The sequence below is a fragment of the Takifugu rubripes genome, chromosome 11 (genome assembly GCF_901000725.2).
Source record: "Takifugu rubripes chromosome 11, fTakRub1.2, whole genome shotgun sequence".
Taxonomy (NCBI): domain Eukaryota; kingdom Metazoa; phylum Chordata; class Actinopteri; order Tetraodontiformes; family Tetraodontidae; genus Takifugu; species Takifugu rubripes.
The window spans coordinates 11,820,968-11,838,450 of NC_042295.1; the positions used below are offsets into that span (position 1 = coordinate 11,820,968).

Below are 17,483 nucleotides of genomic sequence, written 5' to 3' on the forward strand. Positions count from 1 at the left end.
ATACTTTTCCCTGTTAAGGCTCCCCTCCCTCTGCTACAGTTAAGCAAATTAAAGCAGAAACACGCTGCTGCTTGTTTCTGCTGGTGCATTTCAATGAGGTCAAAGGTCATGCGCAGGTCACTCGCCACTCAGTGTCTGAAGAGAGGAGAAGGACAGTTATTCGAATGCTACCGTATGTTCACTCTGAACATTTGATACGAGGCGCATCTGGAACGACAGACGTTCGCACCGACTTCCTGGTTATCCATGGTTATAACATCTCCATTGTGCGCCTGAATTAAGATGTCGTCGCGGGGGGCGTGGCCGCGCAGGCCGCGTCGAGGAAGACGCTAAACAGATGCTAATGTGAGGCCCATTAAAAGAAAAAAAATCTGTGAAAGAGGGATTCAGTGGATAAGCAACAGCCTGTTTATCGCCTCTTCCTGCTTTGTGTCCCAAAGCTCCCGCGCTGTCCTCCCTCCTCCTCCTTATCCCTCGAATCCCCTCCAGACTACAGCCTTGGGCACGGAGGTATCCCCTCAAGAACACGCCAATGCTCTCACGCTCTGAAGTCTTCTTACACCCCTCTGCATCTGCACATTTTCACTGGCGCTGGTGGTGCAAGCGCAGCTGTTTTCCCCCTCGACGGCCCAGCTGTGACTGAACTGAAGCGTCGTTGGCGCCTCTTTCACCAGCGGAATGAAATCAGTGGAGTGATGCAGCTTTATCAGTGCTTCTCCTGTCAGGCTTTTATTTCAGCTCCTACAGGAGCTGCTTCTGTAATTCCACCCGAGGATCGTCTTGAGTGCCGAGACCAAGGAAAATGGGCCGAGCGCGCACATCCCGGTTATTGCTGCTGATGAGGAGCGCCGGCATCCCCCAGACTACAGATGTAAAAGAGCCACAAACAGGAAAATAAGCGCCTTGAGTGAACATTTTATGGGCTGGCGCTCCAAGGATGGGGCAGGAATGATAAAGGATAATGTGAGTTAATGTGCTCCGACTGTACCGGCTCTGACAAGATTCCGCCTTTAGTCTTTGGAATTTAAAGCGAGGAGTTCTCCTCCAAAGGTTTTCCTCTTTGTGTTTGTTCTGAGGTGGGAATGAAAGCCATTAAGTAGACTCAGTTGGAGAAACAGGGAATGCGGGATTCTTCCCCGCTCCCCGTTTGTTGTCCCTCCATCGAGGGGGCGCCGAGGTTTTGTGAGGGGTCCGCCGGCACTGAAAAGGGGGCACAGCGTGCAGCCTCCAGGATCCCCCGTCCTGCTGCCCGCATGGAAACATCATAAGAAAAGACGGAGCGTCCACACACTCAGTTTGAATATTAAAAGGAGAATTATCATGGCTGGAAAAGGAGCCGTGGAGAAGAGAGACAGTCCCTCTATTGAGGGAGTAAGATGGTGAGGGGAGTGAACTTCAGCGTGTTGCCACACAGAGCTGCCCTCATTAAGATCCCATTGCATTCTGGGGGAAACATTGTCACGGGCTTTAGGAGACTGTCCAAGACTGCGGGGGTTAGTGTTAGTGCAGAGGGATCCCACGGGGGAACCTTCAGCAGCGTTTCGGGGCCTTTGGGTGTTTCTGAACATGGTCGGGAGGAGTTTTCGTCCACTTTTAAAGGAATCTTCATCTCCAGCCCACCTGTGGGATTGAATGGACACCCCCTGACGGTGCGGCCTGCACACACGTCGCTATGCGGGTCATGTGTTTGCTGGTGGTGCTGTTTGCCATGTTGCTGGTGTCGGGGGTTCCCAAAGACCTCCACGGCCCCCAGAGCGACGGCCGTTCTGTTGGGTTGCAGAAAACTCACTGGTGCGAGCAGCCGGCTAAAGGTTCTGGACTTCGGCAAAGTCTCCAGACTTGGAGGCACTCCCACCGCAGGCGAGACAAATGCAACCCCGTCTTCCAGAGTGAGTACAGACAACGCAGAAAATATAGAACGGAAGAGTCGTCCAGAAAATAATGAATAGTCCAACCAAAGCTATCTTTTCATTCCCACGAGTGGCCCCCGGCCAGGAAAACCTCGGCGCCCTGTGCAGCTGTGGGATGCTTTCTAATTTCTCCGTACCTTGTGCCTTCTCGACTTGGTGCTCAATCCTTTCATGAGCTCAGCAGCCTGGAAAAGTGGTCTGACCAAGGTCTCAAGGGGGGAGGGAGGAGAACTCCTCTCTTTGTGGGGTTCGCTCATTATAAAGTGCAGTTTTTCTCCCTTTCTATTTGTCTCTTTCATTCAGAAAATCACAGGAGATCCTTCGTCCAGCGTTCACAATTCTTCTTGAGATCAACATGGTCTTATCTTTATAAATAGGATACTGATGTGTGTGCGATTTGCTCCACAGAATCCAACTATACCTTTAAAAGTTGAACTTCATCTAAGAAACAAGAGCATTTCTGGCAATGGGACTCTCTTGCATCATATTTTACATTTTATTTGAATTATAAAGCATGTGTGACCTATTATTTTTTGCAGTTTTTCAACCTCCTCATTTAGATTAGTTAAAAATAATTCCATTCAAGTGAATCACCGCTCCCTCTCCTGGATGAATTTCAGATAATGGACGCTGGAGGGCGCTGTTTGGCTACAAATCAAACTGGGGCCGACAGAGGCGCGCCGAGTTGAGCTGAGCCGAGCCGAGCTTAGTTGTGGCTGGGGGGAAAACGGCTTCCAGCTGTTCTTTTTAGTCAGTTGTACTTTGCCTTCATTTTAGCTCTTTTCAAGCCAAAAAGAGCCACAACTTCATCAATTAACCATTCGAGATGAATAGAGAAGCTTTGCGTTTCTGAAGCTGAAAGTCATAACAGGAGGATTCATTTACACACCCCCCCCCCCCCTCCCCGCGGCTACACTGCAGAAATATTTGGGTGCATTTAAGGTAGAACCGACACGAAATGATGGCAAACACGTGTTTATGTCGACGGGCGGCCAAGTTCATGCCACAGAGGGGAATATTTCACAGAAATGTTCGTCCGATTACATAAACTAAACACGAATCCAAAAATACCAAAAAACCCCAGGCAAAAAAAAAAAACCCGTAGTGTGTTTTTAACCTGTGCTTAATGTAATAAGAAGTCCTTGCATCTGCTTCCAAATACATTCCATTAATGTTGCCTTTAGAAGTATCGCTCCACTCCGCTGTCACATTCGTTCTCCCTCACGAACCTCAACAGCAGTTGACGTGCAGCACTTGCTAAAAGGTTCCTCTTATTTTTACTGGACCTTTGCATGGAGAAAAGTGCGGCCGGATGCCAGCTGTGCGCTCTGACACCGCGCAGCGTTTGCGCGTTCCAGGCGAGAAGAGGTTAAATTTCTCCTCCAGGAAACATCGCGGCTCCGGGGGCGGGGGGGGGGGCAGCAGTTGGCGAACCTCTGCGCGCTCCTTGAATGAAACGCTGCGAATATGAATCCGCGTTTCCTCCTTTAGTCTGAGGTCTGTCAGGATCAATCGGAGCCGGTAGAGAGGTGGGGGGCGAGGGAAAAAAGTGATGGAAAAGTTGCATTTGTGATCCCGCGTGTGTGCGTGCGTGTGCGCGGATCTGGTGGATGAGGGAGGACAGGGCTCTCCAAAGTTTCCGAGCTCAAGTGACACGTTCGAGTTGGGACTGAAATAATGCGACTGGCTTTTAGCTCGAACCACAGCGTCATTTCAACCAATTTTCACTTCACTTTCAGCCACAGTGGATTTTTTATCTTCTGGGTTTTTTTTTTCTCTGCACGAAGCGACTTCAAGGTTTGAATGAGATCGCCGGGCTGCTGTGAGCGCACGGCGCAAACGGGATGATTTCAGACCAGGACAGAGCTCTTCTGCTTCTCTCTTGAGCGCTTTAACCTAATTTAAGACACCGAAAGAAGACGTGCGTTCGGGTTTTGCAGTTTTAAACTTTCGAAACAGGAAGCCGATGCGAGCTCTTGCTGTCGGACTGTTCGGATATTTTTTTTAAATTCTGGATTCCACAGTTTTGGTGCTTGACATGAAGAAGTGGATCCCTATTTTGCTGTTTAAATAACTTGGATTACACAAGAGTATTTCTCTCAAGAGAGAATTATGTCTGCAACTTTCCCTGGATTTGTAATTCTGTTTGGACTTCTCCATGTGTGCTCAGGTAAGACGCGCACTCTGCCAGCTTTAGTGGACATTAAAACACAGGAGAAGAATCATTCTGCTATTTTAATTTGGAGTAAGAACGCAAAATGTGACCTTGACTCGGGCTTCTCTTGAAGGCAACGCTTCGATTTTCTCGGAGCAAATGGGTTGTGCAACTTTGTAGGAGAAGAAGACAGAAATTCCTAAATCCCGCAGCACCATTTATGTTGCATTTCAGATGACAGTCACTCTAGTTCTGCCTCATTGAAACAATTTATACAGCTTCTACTTGCTCAGTAGTCTCGTTGCATCGCCCCTTGTGTGTTTTCATCACAAGACTGCAGAAATGACGTCTTATTAATGACTTTCCAGGGGTTTCCAGGTCAGTTGTTTCAGAGTTTTGAAAGGCGAAAACGCCGGTATGCGGTGGAGGCTCTTACCCCCAGACCCCCATTACTGCGGACTTATATTAAAAAGCTTTAATTAAGGCTAAATAAATAGGCTGTTGCTCCGTTTTCCTGCACAATTTCATTATTGTTGCTCTTTAATTGAGTTTCTGAATCGGTGATAACATCGCTTGTGGCGCCCAGAGTCCTTTGAGAAATGGCCGTAACACCTAAGCAGGAAGTATGGGGTCAGAGGTGCAGGTGGTGTCCCCGGGTTCTCCGCCACATCTCAGATCCTGGACTGGGACGCTGATGATCCTCTCCTGTCCTGTGAGAGGGGAGCGTCAGACGCCGGCGTCTCCAATTACGCATAGCTGTGGGGCTGTCTGGGGACGTTCTCCGAGGAGAGGCCCGAGAAAGAGGGGAGGCTAATAGACGCGCACTGTTGAGCAGATAAGGACCAGTCTTGGATTTGACACAGGGGTCAGAGAAATTGGATTACACGCCTCTCGCCAGGAAAATCTCCCATATTTGCCGTCAACTGGAGAGATTATATGAGGAGTAAACCCTTAATTCGTTTAGCTACGTCTCAATATTGAGAATGTGATAAGAAAACACTTTATTCTGCTTGTACGTGTAAAAGAGATGGACAGATGGTTTGACCTTTAACCCCGTCAGGCCTGCGGAGACTCGCCCACGGCTGCTTTCCCCGGTTTGAAGGTTGCAAATTGGCGCTTCCACCCAGTGTTCTTGTGTGGCGTCCCGCTCTGTTATCAGGCGCTCTGCCTTCCTGTGTAACGTGCTCATAACTGCACGTCAGTCACCTCCGACGTGGCAGTTCCATCTCTCAAACGCTGACTGGATCAGGGTGCGCAGGGGTCTGGGTGCGTGCTGGTGCCCCCGTAATCAGCCCCAGCAGCACAGGGCCGTTGAAGTCTTGACAAATTGGCTTGTAAGTGCTGATAAATTGCCGAGACCCCTCACCTCCTACATCATGGTGATATGACACAGCCGGCCACAGAGCCAATTATTGACCAGGTGAGACGCGTCGCCGGCGAGAACACGACAACTGATGCGAGCCTCCCTGTTTTAAGAACCCAGGGTCTGGACCGTGTCGTTCCACACCCTCCCTCCGAGGTGAGACGTGTCACACCTGTGCGTGGAGACGTTACTCGCTAAGCTGCGTCTCTCTATTCGCCACTAATATATATTAATCTGATCCTAATCCGAATCAAGCAGGGTTTTACACCCCAAGATCCAGGATTAGGCAGACTTTGGCTTAGTGGAACCACATGGAGGAATGTGGGAGTGCAGCCCAGGTTTCTCTTCCTGTACATGAGAACTGGGAATGACTGTATAAACATTCCAGACTTTTATTTTAGGCTGTATAATTAGGCTGTGTGTCTTAATGATCTTCTCTCCCCCAACTCTTCTTCTATTAATGACCTGAAGGGCTGTTTAATTGGATTAATTAACTAATCCATGTGATCCCCATAGTCTTTTATTCACAGCAGCTGCAGCTTGACTAATAGGGAAATTTGCTTGGAAAATTCTGATCTGAAATAGTTTGTTTTTTTCATAATTCAGTATGTTATAATAGTCTTTCTTAGCGGAGCTGCACTGTCTCAGCTGAGTGTTCAACATACCTTTCTATAATTATTTCGGAGCTGCTGACCAAGGGCGTCGGACTCGCGGGTCAGTCAAGATCAGCGTCTGAGGGTAATATTCAGAATTCAGACCTATTCAGAATCCTTATAGACATATTGACCTAGCAAACATTTCAGTGGTCTGTTAAATTCTACTTTAAATGCTGTGGAGCAGAGGATGATGTGCACTGAAGTGTTTGGAGCGGAGGTCGCCGGCGTTAGCACCAGAGGCATAAACGGCGAGCTCTGTGACATCACTCTGGGTAAAGGCTTAATTTAAACGTTCTTGGGACGGAAACATAAAATCCATCACGGGGTACACAAACAGCTCACACCTAGGGGCAATTTACAGTCTGCAGTCCGCATAATGTGCATGTTTTTTGGATTGTGGGAAGAAACCTGAATATACAAATGCCACATGAAAGGGCCAGAGCGGGAAGGGAACCCACAACCCTCCTGTTATGAGGCGACCACACTAACTGCAGCGTCCTCATGTACCCTTTCTACATCCCTTTTTTAATCGTTTGACTAGATAATTACAGATTTTATTGGTGCAAAAGGTGTATTAAACCCAAACTAATAATTTGTGCAGCACTGCAAACGCTGCAAATAATAATGTTCTGACTATGGATGCAGAGGCCAAAAAGCCTCTCCCACCTACTAAAGTTATAAAAGTTGCGTCCTTGTGTGATGAAAGTTGTTGCCTGTTGCCATGATGTGGCTCCACTGCAGATCCGCTAATATAGATGTGAGGAGGAGAGTCGGAGCGGTGGGGAGAGTGTTTGTGTATGTGTGGGGAGGCGAAAGAGGGTGAGGAATCTCTTCATCCTCTTACCCATCCCCCCACTTTTGTCTTGTTTTGGCCCCCTTTTTTTTTTTTTAAAGACTTGCTGTTTTTGTGGCTGGTCAGCACAGAGCTTTTCTCAAATAAAACAGGAAAAAGCCTGTGGGGATGGGGAGGCTGCATTGTGTCGCCTTAACGGGGCAATTGTGAGGCATGGAGGAGGGGAAGGCAATGGTTCATGAGGGACTGAGGGAGTGTGGGAGGAGGAGGTGGAGTGCAGTTACACAAAGGCTACCCCGGGGTGTGGAGAGGGAAGAGTGTGTGTGTGTGTGTGTGTGTGTGTGTGGAGGGGGGGTGAAGGGGCGGATGGATTCATCCACCCAGCCACCCTTGATCCGGCTCTCATCCCATGTTCTTCGGAGCTGAATGGGGGAGAATGTGCAGAATCAACGATAGTTGCGAAAAAGATTGATTTTTCAAATCGCCATTAGAGTAAAATAACCCTGAGAGAAAGCTGCAGCGTGGCATCAAGGGCTCGGATGGGTGGAGAGCAGCCAAGCGTCTCTCTTGTATTAGAATCCTCCCCACCCAGCCGCTCCCAGGAGGCCAGCCCTGAGCCTGATATTTGCTGTGGTAGCAAAGCTGCGCCGCCACGGGTTTCTCCGTCTTGCACATGCTAAAGAAAGCCATCCAGCCTTCCTCCCTTTCATTTTCTCTACTGGAGGAGATGGCCTCTGTATGCTATCCTTCCTTTCTTCCTGAGCTCGGGCCTCCTCCCGGCCCCCCTGACTGATCTATAACTCTGCCCTTGCCAGGCCTGGACACACCTTTGAAATGCTAATGCTAAATGCTGGTATCTCCTTCATTATAAAGAATAGGGGGAAATGCTATTTAAAGGGGTTGATAGCAAGAGATTAAATTAGCAGTTATAAGTCTGCTCTCTCTCTCCATGTGACATGTTGTTTCTACATATGTGCAACACAATATTTTGCCCTAGATGCACAAAACAATCATCTGGATCTTTATCAGCAGCATCGGGTGTGGGGACCTGAGGCTCGCTCTGCCACACAAAAGACTGGTCCTGAACGCTGAAGGGAGCGTTCTGTGTAAATAGGAGTGCAGGAAAACATAATTAATGAAAAGGTGACCTTCATTTTTGCTATTATCGTGCCGCTTTTGTGGCTGCTCCCTCTATTCAGCTGTAACCATGGTGAGGAGGATTCAAATAGCTGAATTACGTGTGTGTCAACGCAGCGGATCTGAGTTTGGAGATTAACTCTAATCCCAATCTATTATGAGGCGTACTTTGAAAAAAGGTAACATTTTACCTCAATTTGATCATGTCACCGCCAAAGTCAATGCGGCCAGCGTTGGCTCTTCAGTTGTTGCAGACCTGTCCTCCGACAGCGGGGTTTTTCATTCTGAAATGAAATTGCTTTGCTGTTTATCTGTTTTCCATTCCGTGGCCACTTCAGTGGCCCGTGCACTCCTCAGTCTCTCTCTCTGCCTCCCACGTCCCCCTTTTTACTTGCCCGCACAATGAAACCTCTAATTGAATAACAATGGCTGACAGACAGGTTTTTCAGACTTTAGGAACTCAATTGCTTTTCCATTTGCCGACCTGTCTGTCACCAACGCTTAATAAGAAGGTTCCGACTATTAAATCAATCAAAACTTCTGTGGTAAAGCCTCACCTTTTGTTTTCATACCTGCTCTTGGCTTTAAAAGTGTTGCTGGGCAACACATTGCAGGTTCTACAGGTTCTTTCACCTTTAAACATTTCAGTTATGTTAAGCTTTGCATTTGCACTCTCCTCTTCACATTATAACCTTTTTTATAGGTAGTAACACCACATAGATGATAAATATAACACCGAGACCTCCTTTCCGATTGCTTTTTAATGAAGGATACAGGAAAACAGGAGCATAACGGGGTGTTTGGCAAAGGAAGACATGATGCTCGAGATGAATTTCTCTGCTGACAAAAGGCTGTTGGTGATATTTCCTCGCTTGCTTTTGCCATCCCAGCTGTCTTACGCAGATCTGATGTCCCCCACCCCCCCTCCCTCTGCCCCCTCTGCCCCCGGAGGACGACAGGCTTTCTTTTCAGTCGTTCGTCAGCCAGAAGTGTGTCAGGATGTACACTCTTGTGATGAAGACACTATCTGTTGTATGTGGTGTTTACCTGGACAGCTGGTGTGTGTGTATGTGTGTGTGTGTGCGTGTGCGTGTGCGTGTGTGTGTGTGTTTGAGGAAAGGACACGTGGCAGGAAATTTAATTTTCACAGTCTTTCCTCTGTGGGTGACTACACAGAGTCCCTGGCAGACTTTGCCCCTTCATTAGCTTTGACCAAATATTTACAGTGCATCGTACGGCATGCCTTACATCCCGCTTTCCCTTTTTTTCCGGGCCAGGTTTTGAACCGTTTAGAGTAATTTGTGCTCCATTCGGCTGGAGCCGGGCCACGTCCCACTCAGTGGGCCCATGTTGGTGTCTCTGGGATCTTTCCACAGGCGAAACTGGCTCCACCGCGTCTTAACCTACGCCGCGCTTGTCGGATCCACGTTTTCGACTGGATGCCTCTTCATCCGCAGCTACAGCGCACGAACCGCTGGCTTTTATGTGCAAGCACACGCACATGTTTATCACACATTGACAGCCTTTTGTTATGTGCTCTGTGCTCGGCCTTTTCACCTGAAGAACGCTGATGGAACTGTGCCAAGTTTCCTCACTGAGGAGCTATAGATGTGGGCTGGCCTGAATGCTGGAACTCTGATTCTCTTTGTGCGACCACGGTGGCTTTTGATGGTGTTCGGTTAAACATCGTCCTCGGCATGGCTGCAGAGTCTGCTCACAGTGACTGTAATATAACCCTGGGCCCACAGGAGGCCTGTATCAGCCCCTGCCATCAACTAAATAACATTTACAGAGCATTAGGTGCTTTTCGGCTGTGCCTGCCCTGAACAAGTTTGGCCGCGCTTCAAAGCTGTTCTCTTTTTTTGGCGGCGAGCCTAAGTGCCGTACACTTTGTGGCGGGGAAGTGCCAGCTGAGCGTGCTGGTCCTTCTTCCCTACTTAGCGCCTTCCGTCCTGACTCCTTCTCATATATCCTGGTGCCCCGATGACGACCAGAAAAAATGCAGCCGCTCCAGAGAATAATCAGAGTCACAGACACAAAACTGAATCGTCCAGTCATTTCAGATACAACTCCTTTATTTAGCTCCTTCATTTACATCTTTTCCTCTGTAGCCTTGTGTTGTGGTTCCACTGAGCAGTGCAGTTCCACTCAGGACTGCACAGCGGGGTTTGATAAAATGGCTTTTTTTTTGTCCAAATGAAGATGGCTGCGTTAGTGCGCCATCAAAGCTACTCAGACATGCTCCTAAATGCGTAGTTGTTTCCCTAAACATTAAACAAATAGTTTAGCTGTAATAAAATTGCTTAATCTCATGAGGATTTCAAATCTGGTAATTCCAACAACTGGTGTCCCGTGTTGCAAAATAAATGTAGCAGCGTATTCAATTAGCCCCGATTCTCCTGTCCTGCTGCTGCTGCAGGCGCGTTTGATGTATCGCTGAGCACACGCAAGTCAAGCCTCATTAAAAACAGAAGCTGCAGAAAAACAAAAACTAGGATTTATTGCCCGCTAGTGCTCCTTTTGTGGTTGTATTTCCCATCATCCTTTGCCCGGCGCAGACACACTTGAATCAAAGCTGTTATTGCCGTAGAGATGACACCCTGGACACCGTCTGGGTCCTGGTTCTCTTTAGGTCATTGCTCTGAATGTGCAGGGTCACCTCCAGGGGTCTGGGGGTCTGCTCGGAACCAGACGGATGCGCACGTCATGACAAAATTGATCGATGGTTTCTTTGACAAAAAAAAAGTCTGAAGTCGGACTGACTGCGTGCATCCGCCCCTCGTCAGCCCATCTGTTTCTTTCTGGCTCCAGTTTGATTGGCAGGCTCCTAACAAGTATTCTGGTCCTCGTTTCCTACTATAGATTTCCAACTTGAGGGAGTAGGTAAAATAAAGCAGAGGAACCAGGGTGTGTTTATCCTGAAGGGAATAAATTCTGCCCTCATGGCCTTCTGCAGAGTTTGACTGCTTTCACATGTGTCTAATGATGCTCGCTGGAGCAGCCTGGCATCAGTCGGAATGATGCCTCAACCTCAGCCGTGTCCTCTGGGAAATTCATTACTGTATGATATAGATGCCTCACTGTCGAGCCTTTTCTCACTCACTTTCTGCTAACGACGTGTGCAAAAGTGTGACTGATTTTGTGTAAGGAAATCTTTATTTGATAACGAATGAAGCAAACCTTTGTGGAATTTCCATCTTGCAGGAATAACAGAGAGGATCAATGACGGAGGAAACACAAATTTCCATGTCGCCAGTGGTTGATTGAAGAGGTGTTGCATGAGTGTCAACACTCCCTTTATCATACCTTCAATCATGCCTTCTGTTTTTCCGAATGCGTCAAGCCTATTTGGGAAAAGCCTGGAGCCGAAGTGGAAATAATGCTTCTATTGTCACAGTTCCAGATGGGGGCCCCAGAGCAGGATGGACCCCAGCCTCCCAAAGGAGTGCTCTGGTGGGGCCGTCTCTGAACAGGCCCGGTCTGTGTTGCCAGAGAAGAACCGGAGAGGAGTTCCCCAGCTGACACAGACAGATGATGGCCCTGGTGCTGCAGGGCTAGGGGGCTTTTGTTGAATCCCATCCTGATCAGTGGGATTATACCATAACCCCGGAGCCTGTGTTGCAACCTGTGGCCCTTCAGGCAGAGGCAGGAGCGCCTGTTTATGGCATTATTATATTTCTCCCCCTTTGAAAACACTCCTCCGACCAACCAACACCATCCATTTGCACTTTGGTGCACGTTAAAATGATTTAAACTTGAATCAATCCCCGTTGATTATGTGCCTGACTTTTGAGATTGCTGGCTCCGCCAACTCAACGTCTCGACTTCACATGGTACAAAGGAGCCCTGTGTCTCATTTACACGGCTGTCTGCAGGAGTCGTAATGCAAACGCGAGCGATTGTTTGTTCTCTCGTCTCACCTGCGAGGCTGTCGTCTCGATAACCTAGTTCGCAGACACGCGGGCGAAGACGGGAGCGTCGGGTTGCAGTGTAACGCTGCGAATCGGGATTGCTTTGATTGGAGGAGCTAAAAAGAAAAGAGAGGGGGAAAAAAAAGCACAAGGGTGCCATTTTTGGAAACAGATCCGTGCTCCCAAGTGCTGCTCTTGTATCAGCCTGGTAACCGTATGCCGATCTGTTTGGTAAGCAGAGACAAAGAGATGAGGAAAGAAAGGAGGCATAAAGATACACATCAACCTCCCTCCCCTCTGTCTTCCCACCCCTGGGTTCCCATGCATGCATGCAGGGCTCTAATCCTGCCTTTTAGGAGTGTAAGTGATAGCCTTGTGTTGCACTCAAATGGGTCCCATCTGATGGGACTGGTAAAGTCATTCTTGCACCGCATTCCAGGGTGGAAACCTGGTGTGGAAATGGTTAAAGATTCCATCTCTCCTTCTAGTTAATGGCAGCAGTATGGTAGCTTCTCTTCCCTCTTATCTCTTCCCCTTTACCCTGTTATCATCACTAATTCAACAGTAAAGGGTGCCTTTTCCTTTGCATTCTGTCCTTTATTGGCCCTCGCTGTCCCAGGCAGGCGGGGCTGCGCTCTCTGCCTGACTACCCCCAGAGACACGCCCTCTGCTCTTATGTCTGCCATAAATCCCTCTTAAATCCACTAATCACGGATTAATGGCACTCCAGATAGGGAATGCCCTGCTGTGCTCGGTTTTCCTTATCACAGACCCATATTCCAGCTCATTCTTTGCTCAGCTGATCATCTGATAGGCGGCGTGATGACACGGGTCAGTACCTTCTCGCGCGGCGACTGTAAAACTTAGCAACTCTTTATGGGATGCTGTGACCTCACGTATCTTTATGGGCCGAGGGAAATTTGAACTTTACAACGCTGTATCTCCTGCAGAATCTCACGCAATCTGACCTAGGCGATGATTGTTTGTGAAGATGTGTGAGAAACAGAGAGGACTGCCACTCAGGAAGTAACGCGCCCTGCCCCCGACTCTCTGCGTCAGGGCGCTGCAGCAAAGACGCAAAGGATTTGTGGGTTTTTTTGGTAAAGGATGAAGGTCTGGCAGCTCTCCTCCTCATCAGAGTCTGCCAAGAATGGAGGCATGACAGGCAGAGGCACATTTCCTTTTTCATTTAGCTGAATCACTGGACCGGAACTTATTAGTTCAGCTTGATTGTTTTTCTTTTTCCTGTCTGATTTCTCACCATCCCCATGCAGAACGTGTTGAGGAGTAACTGTATAGCAAACACAGTATGAGGTTGCCTCGGGGTGTTCATGAGCAGTGAATATCGGCGGGCAGTCACCTTGTAGGTTAGGAATGACCCTGACTGAAAAATTCTCCTTTGTTGGAATTTGATGCTGTTTCAAAAGCTGCATGAAGCCAAAGTTGTAGCTCAAAAACTGATGACTTGATTGTGGAAGAACTGCAGTTTGTAGTCCTCAAAATCTTTATCCCGGCCTAGAAAACCAAAAGTTTAGTCTCTTTTAGGAATGGAAAACAATATGAACTCTCAAATTCACAGACCAGCTATAATTATTGAGTAACCATCTGTCCATAATGCACAGATTGTTTAATTTATTTCTTTTAATCAGATTGTGGGAAACAGTGTACAATATAGAGTTACAGTAAATCAACTTGCATTGCAGAGGGAGAATGAAGATTAGCCTGAAGAGACACAAGAATCAATATGTAGCTGGTAGCCAAAATGCTAATGAGGAATGTAAGCCTCGTGATAATGGACAGCTCAGTGACCTTGGATGCCTGAGAAGCAACATACGCTTGTGATTACACCCAGCCTAATGATTGGAGGGGTAAAGGGAGCGGGCAGACACCCCGAGGTTTTAATGATACAGACGTTTCGGGTGTTGGGGTCACTGTCTGGGTCTGCACCCTTGTGGAAGTTTGGAAGGCGGTGGAGGCTGTTGCTGCCGGGCATGTGAGGGTTTATTGCTTTTAGCAATTAATGAGAAGTCACAGAAAACAGGATTTTTTAAAATTATTATTTTAAAGTTGCTTCGCAGCCAGCGATGGGTCTCTCAAGTGAATTCCAACTTTTTTTCCCTGTGATTTTCTGAGCATAGATGAGGAAAAAAAAGAGAAAGAGAGGCAGAGTCCTACAGCAGTTGAGAGGTTTGAGCGAGAGGAAGAATCTGGCCTCGGGCGCCAATCGATCAGATCCTTGCTGTAGAAGTCCCAGCTTCCCTTTGGTGAGGCGCTGCATCGCATTTAGCTCATCTCACATTTTCTGTCAGCGATTGAAGAGACGAGGGGTGGGGGGGGTGGAAAATGAGAAAGGGGGGGTGCGGAGGCAGAAGAGAGAGAATAAAGGAGATGCACAGCACTGAACTTGGCTCAGTAATGAAGCTGTGAAGTATTGGATCTGGTTTGTGTAATAACAGAGTGATGTTAGCGCACGGACCATCTGATCGGCCGACAGGGTCGAGGAACTACGACGTTCTGTACCAGGTTCCTGCTTCCACCTAAGTCATCCTCACGCTTAAAACAAATATGAAACAGTTTAATCCATCCAGTTTCTTTGCAACGTGTTGCAACATGCTGCATGTCGCGGTCTTAATCAGTAGTCATCCACCCCACACAACAGGCTGATCAAACAGCAGCGCAGCGCCGCTCACTGTAGGCCACATCTAAATAGTTAATGGTCTCCCCATAAAACCCCCGAACTTCAGACCCGCATTTCAAATTAGAGAGAAGCTATCCGAATCAGGAAGGGAGCAGGCAGAGCAGATAGCGACGGCGCTCTTCAAAGTCCTCTTTAATAAAACATATTAGGCTTTCCTTGTCCTGTGAAGCATGGCGGCGCTGCTGCTGCTGCTGGGTGGAGTTGCTGCGTCGGTAGTGAGTGGATATGAGTCTCGTTAAACCAACGCTGCGTTCCGAGATAGTGGCTGACCAAAGGGCTGATTCTCATTAGCATACGAAGCTTTACAGCGGGAACAGGTTACAAATTGGGGGTTAATTATCCTTGTACAGCTTCTTTTGGCAGCCAGAATATGCGTTTATTTTATCAGCTATGTTCAGCAGACAAATTAATTCCTGCTCAAAGCCTTCCATGCCACTTTTTTTTGTCGGAAATGCATTCATTCATTATTTACTTGTGTTTATTTCTCCTGCCGCTTCACTTGTTTTCAACTCATCAGTTTAAAAATATCTGCCAGACTAGCAAGTGTTGTTTATCCTCAATAGCAAACACACAAACATGTAATTAGGTGCCAGAAGAGGAGCGCCAGGGAAAACTTTGGGTTGCATGTGACGCATGCAAGATATATGCACTTAATCAGAGGGGCGGAATGAAAAAGAATAACCTATCCTCCCTGTCATCCATATTTAGGGATGACTTGATCGCCGTGTCCTTCACCGAGACACTGAATTAATTACTCCGCACTAACCGCACAATACATTTGCATGGGAGTAATTTATCTTTCTGCAGAGCTGTCGCTGATTATGCTGACTGTACTGAAAAGCTTCAGCGACCACAAGGAGACGCCTTCCTGGCGCATGGGTTCCTGGCGGGGGTGGGTGGGTACTGGGCGAGAGAGGGCACAGGAACGAGGCGCCGTGGCAAGTTCACACGATGGCAGCGAAATAATTTGCTGGCCTGTGCTTCCAATTAGACCCGAGTCTCTTTAATTGGGGCTGAATGAGATCCAAAAGCCCTCCGCTGTGAGATATAGCAAGTAGGATGAAAACCTCTCTCTCTCTCTCTCTCTCTCTCTCTCTCTCTCTCTCTCTCTCTCTCTCTCTCTCTCTCTCTCTCTCTCTCTCTCTGTGTCTGTGACACACACATACACATATGCTAACTATTGTGTGGGGGCACAGTGTGTGTAAAATCACAAAGTCCCACCCTTCAGGAATTAACAACAGGAAGCTAATTAGCATGTAAAGCAGGCCTGATAGTCAGAGCTGACTGAAGAATAGCAGCGGCAACTCAGATGGAAATTTTAACCCTCTTGGCGCTGCTGCCAGCACATGTAGACGTTCCTACTTTTTAATACTGCGATCTTTTGTTTTTTGCCGCATAAATCGGGCAGAGCTTTGTCTTATCTTTCATCCTTTCATTTCCTTTCTGCCGTAAAGGTGTGTTGTTTTTATGAGATGTTAAATCAGGTGTTAGTTTATTGGTTTATTTGGTCTGTATAGGTCACCACAGATGTTTAGATAATTTCAAATTAGATTAGAAATAAATGTCATTCATCATTATTATAGCTTCTTTTAGCCCTTATCATGATACAGTGCATATCTCTATATTTCATTAAATGCTTAGTATAAATCCAAATTAACTGATAATCACAAAAAAATTGTCCTCACAATGTATTTTATATTACAGCCCTATACAAAATCGATCTAAATTTATCTTGGCATTGCAATACATTATAATTAAATCTTAATTTCCTGCATGACTTCTCTCATAAGAGGATGTTGTCACCCATAAGTAGCACAAAATAAGATATAGAGTTTGTAAATGAATCTTTATCATTTCTCTTCAGGATCTCGTCTCCGCCAAGAGGACACCCCGCCCCGGATTGTGGAGCACCCATCTGACCTGATCGTTTCCAAGGGGGAGCCCGCCACTCTCAACTGTAAGGCGGAGGGTCGGCCGACCCCAACTGTGGAGTGGTACAAAGATGGCGAGCGGGTGGAAACGGATCGGGACAATCCCCGGTCGCAGCGCATGCTGCTGCCCAGCGGCTCCCTCTTCTTCCTTCGCATCGTCCACGGACGGCGCAGCAAACCGGACGAAGGTTCCTACGTCTGCGTTGCCCGCAACTACCTGGGGGAGGCGGTGAGCCACAACGCCTCACTGGAAGTAGCCAGTAAGTGCAGCGTATGTTGCTCTTTACGTCTGGTGTGGGTGCAAACTGAAAGTGGGGCTGTAAGTATAGCGTGGAGGTTTCTGGTTTCCTCCAGTGTTCTGATGTTCAATGTGCTCGGTGAATTGGATAATCTCTTAGGAGATGGGCAGGATGTGCTCGGCCCGGCGGGTCTCTGTAGACCTGCGGAGCCTTGGGGGAGAAATGGCCTGATCATTCCGGGGTGAGTGCTCTTCTAAAGGGCCCTTAGTAGGTGGCCAGGGGCTACAATGGGAACAAAGCCCTCTCTGTTTTGGCCTCAATTCTGCTTTTTGTCAGGAAGACTGATATGAGGTTTTATATTAAGAACAACGCAACCATTCCACCTGTGTGTTGCCTTTGTTCTCAATCATTTAGCTCGCGTTGGGTATTCCAAAAAGAGGCTAGCTTTGATATTACCTGGATTCTAGGGTCAGAGGACCGTTGGCAGCCAGTAGGTACGGCGGAAGAATCCTTAGAAAGCATTTAGTCTCTTTGTGAGTGGTGACTTGTGTTGACAAATTCGTTCTCATGATTATTTAGAGGCTGCTCTCCTCGGTGAGGTCACCGCCGCAGATACAGTATCTCTCCGCTCTCTCAACTGGCTGAGAGTGAAGTCTGAGGAGGCGAGCTCGGATATCATCCTGTCTTCCA

At 47.7% G+C, this 17,483-nt stretch overlaps 1 protein-coding gene across 8 annotated transcripts in view; it reads left to right on the forward strand.

Annotated features, from left to right (window-relative positions):
* The window catches only part of robo1 (roundabout, axon guidance receptor, homolog 1 (Drosophila)), a 143,278-nt gene that overhangs the window by 42,694 nt on the left and 83,101 nt on the right, over window positions 1-17,483 (forward strand). For 4 of the 8 annotated variants that reach the window (XM_029843378.1, XM_029843380.1, XM_029843375.1 and 1 more), the window contains one exon: window positions 16,488-16,814. In XM_029843378.1, coding sequence (XP_029699238.1) covers window positions 16,488-16,814 — 327 coding nt within the window. Of the gene's footprint in view, window positions 1-1,527; window positions 1,890-3,355; window positions 4,081-16,487; window positions 16,815-17,483 lie in introns of those variants that run through there. The other 4 variants (XM_029843374.1, XM_029843381.1, XM_029843377.1 and 1 more) reach the window with 3 other exon arrangements.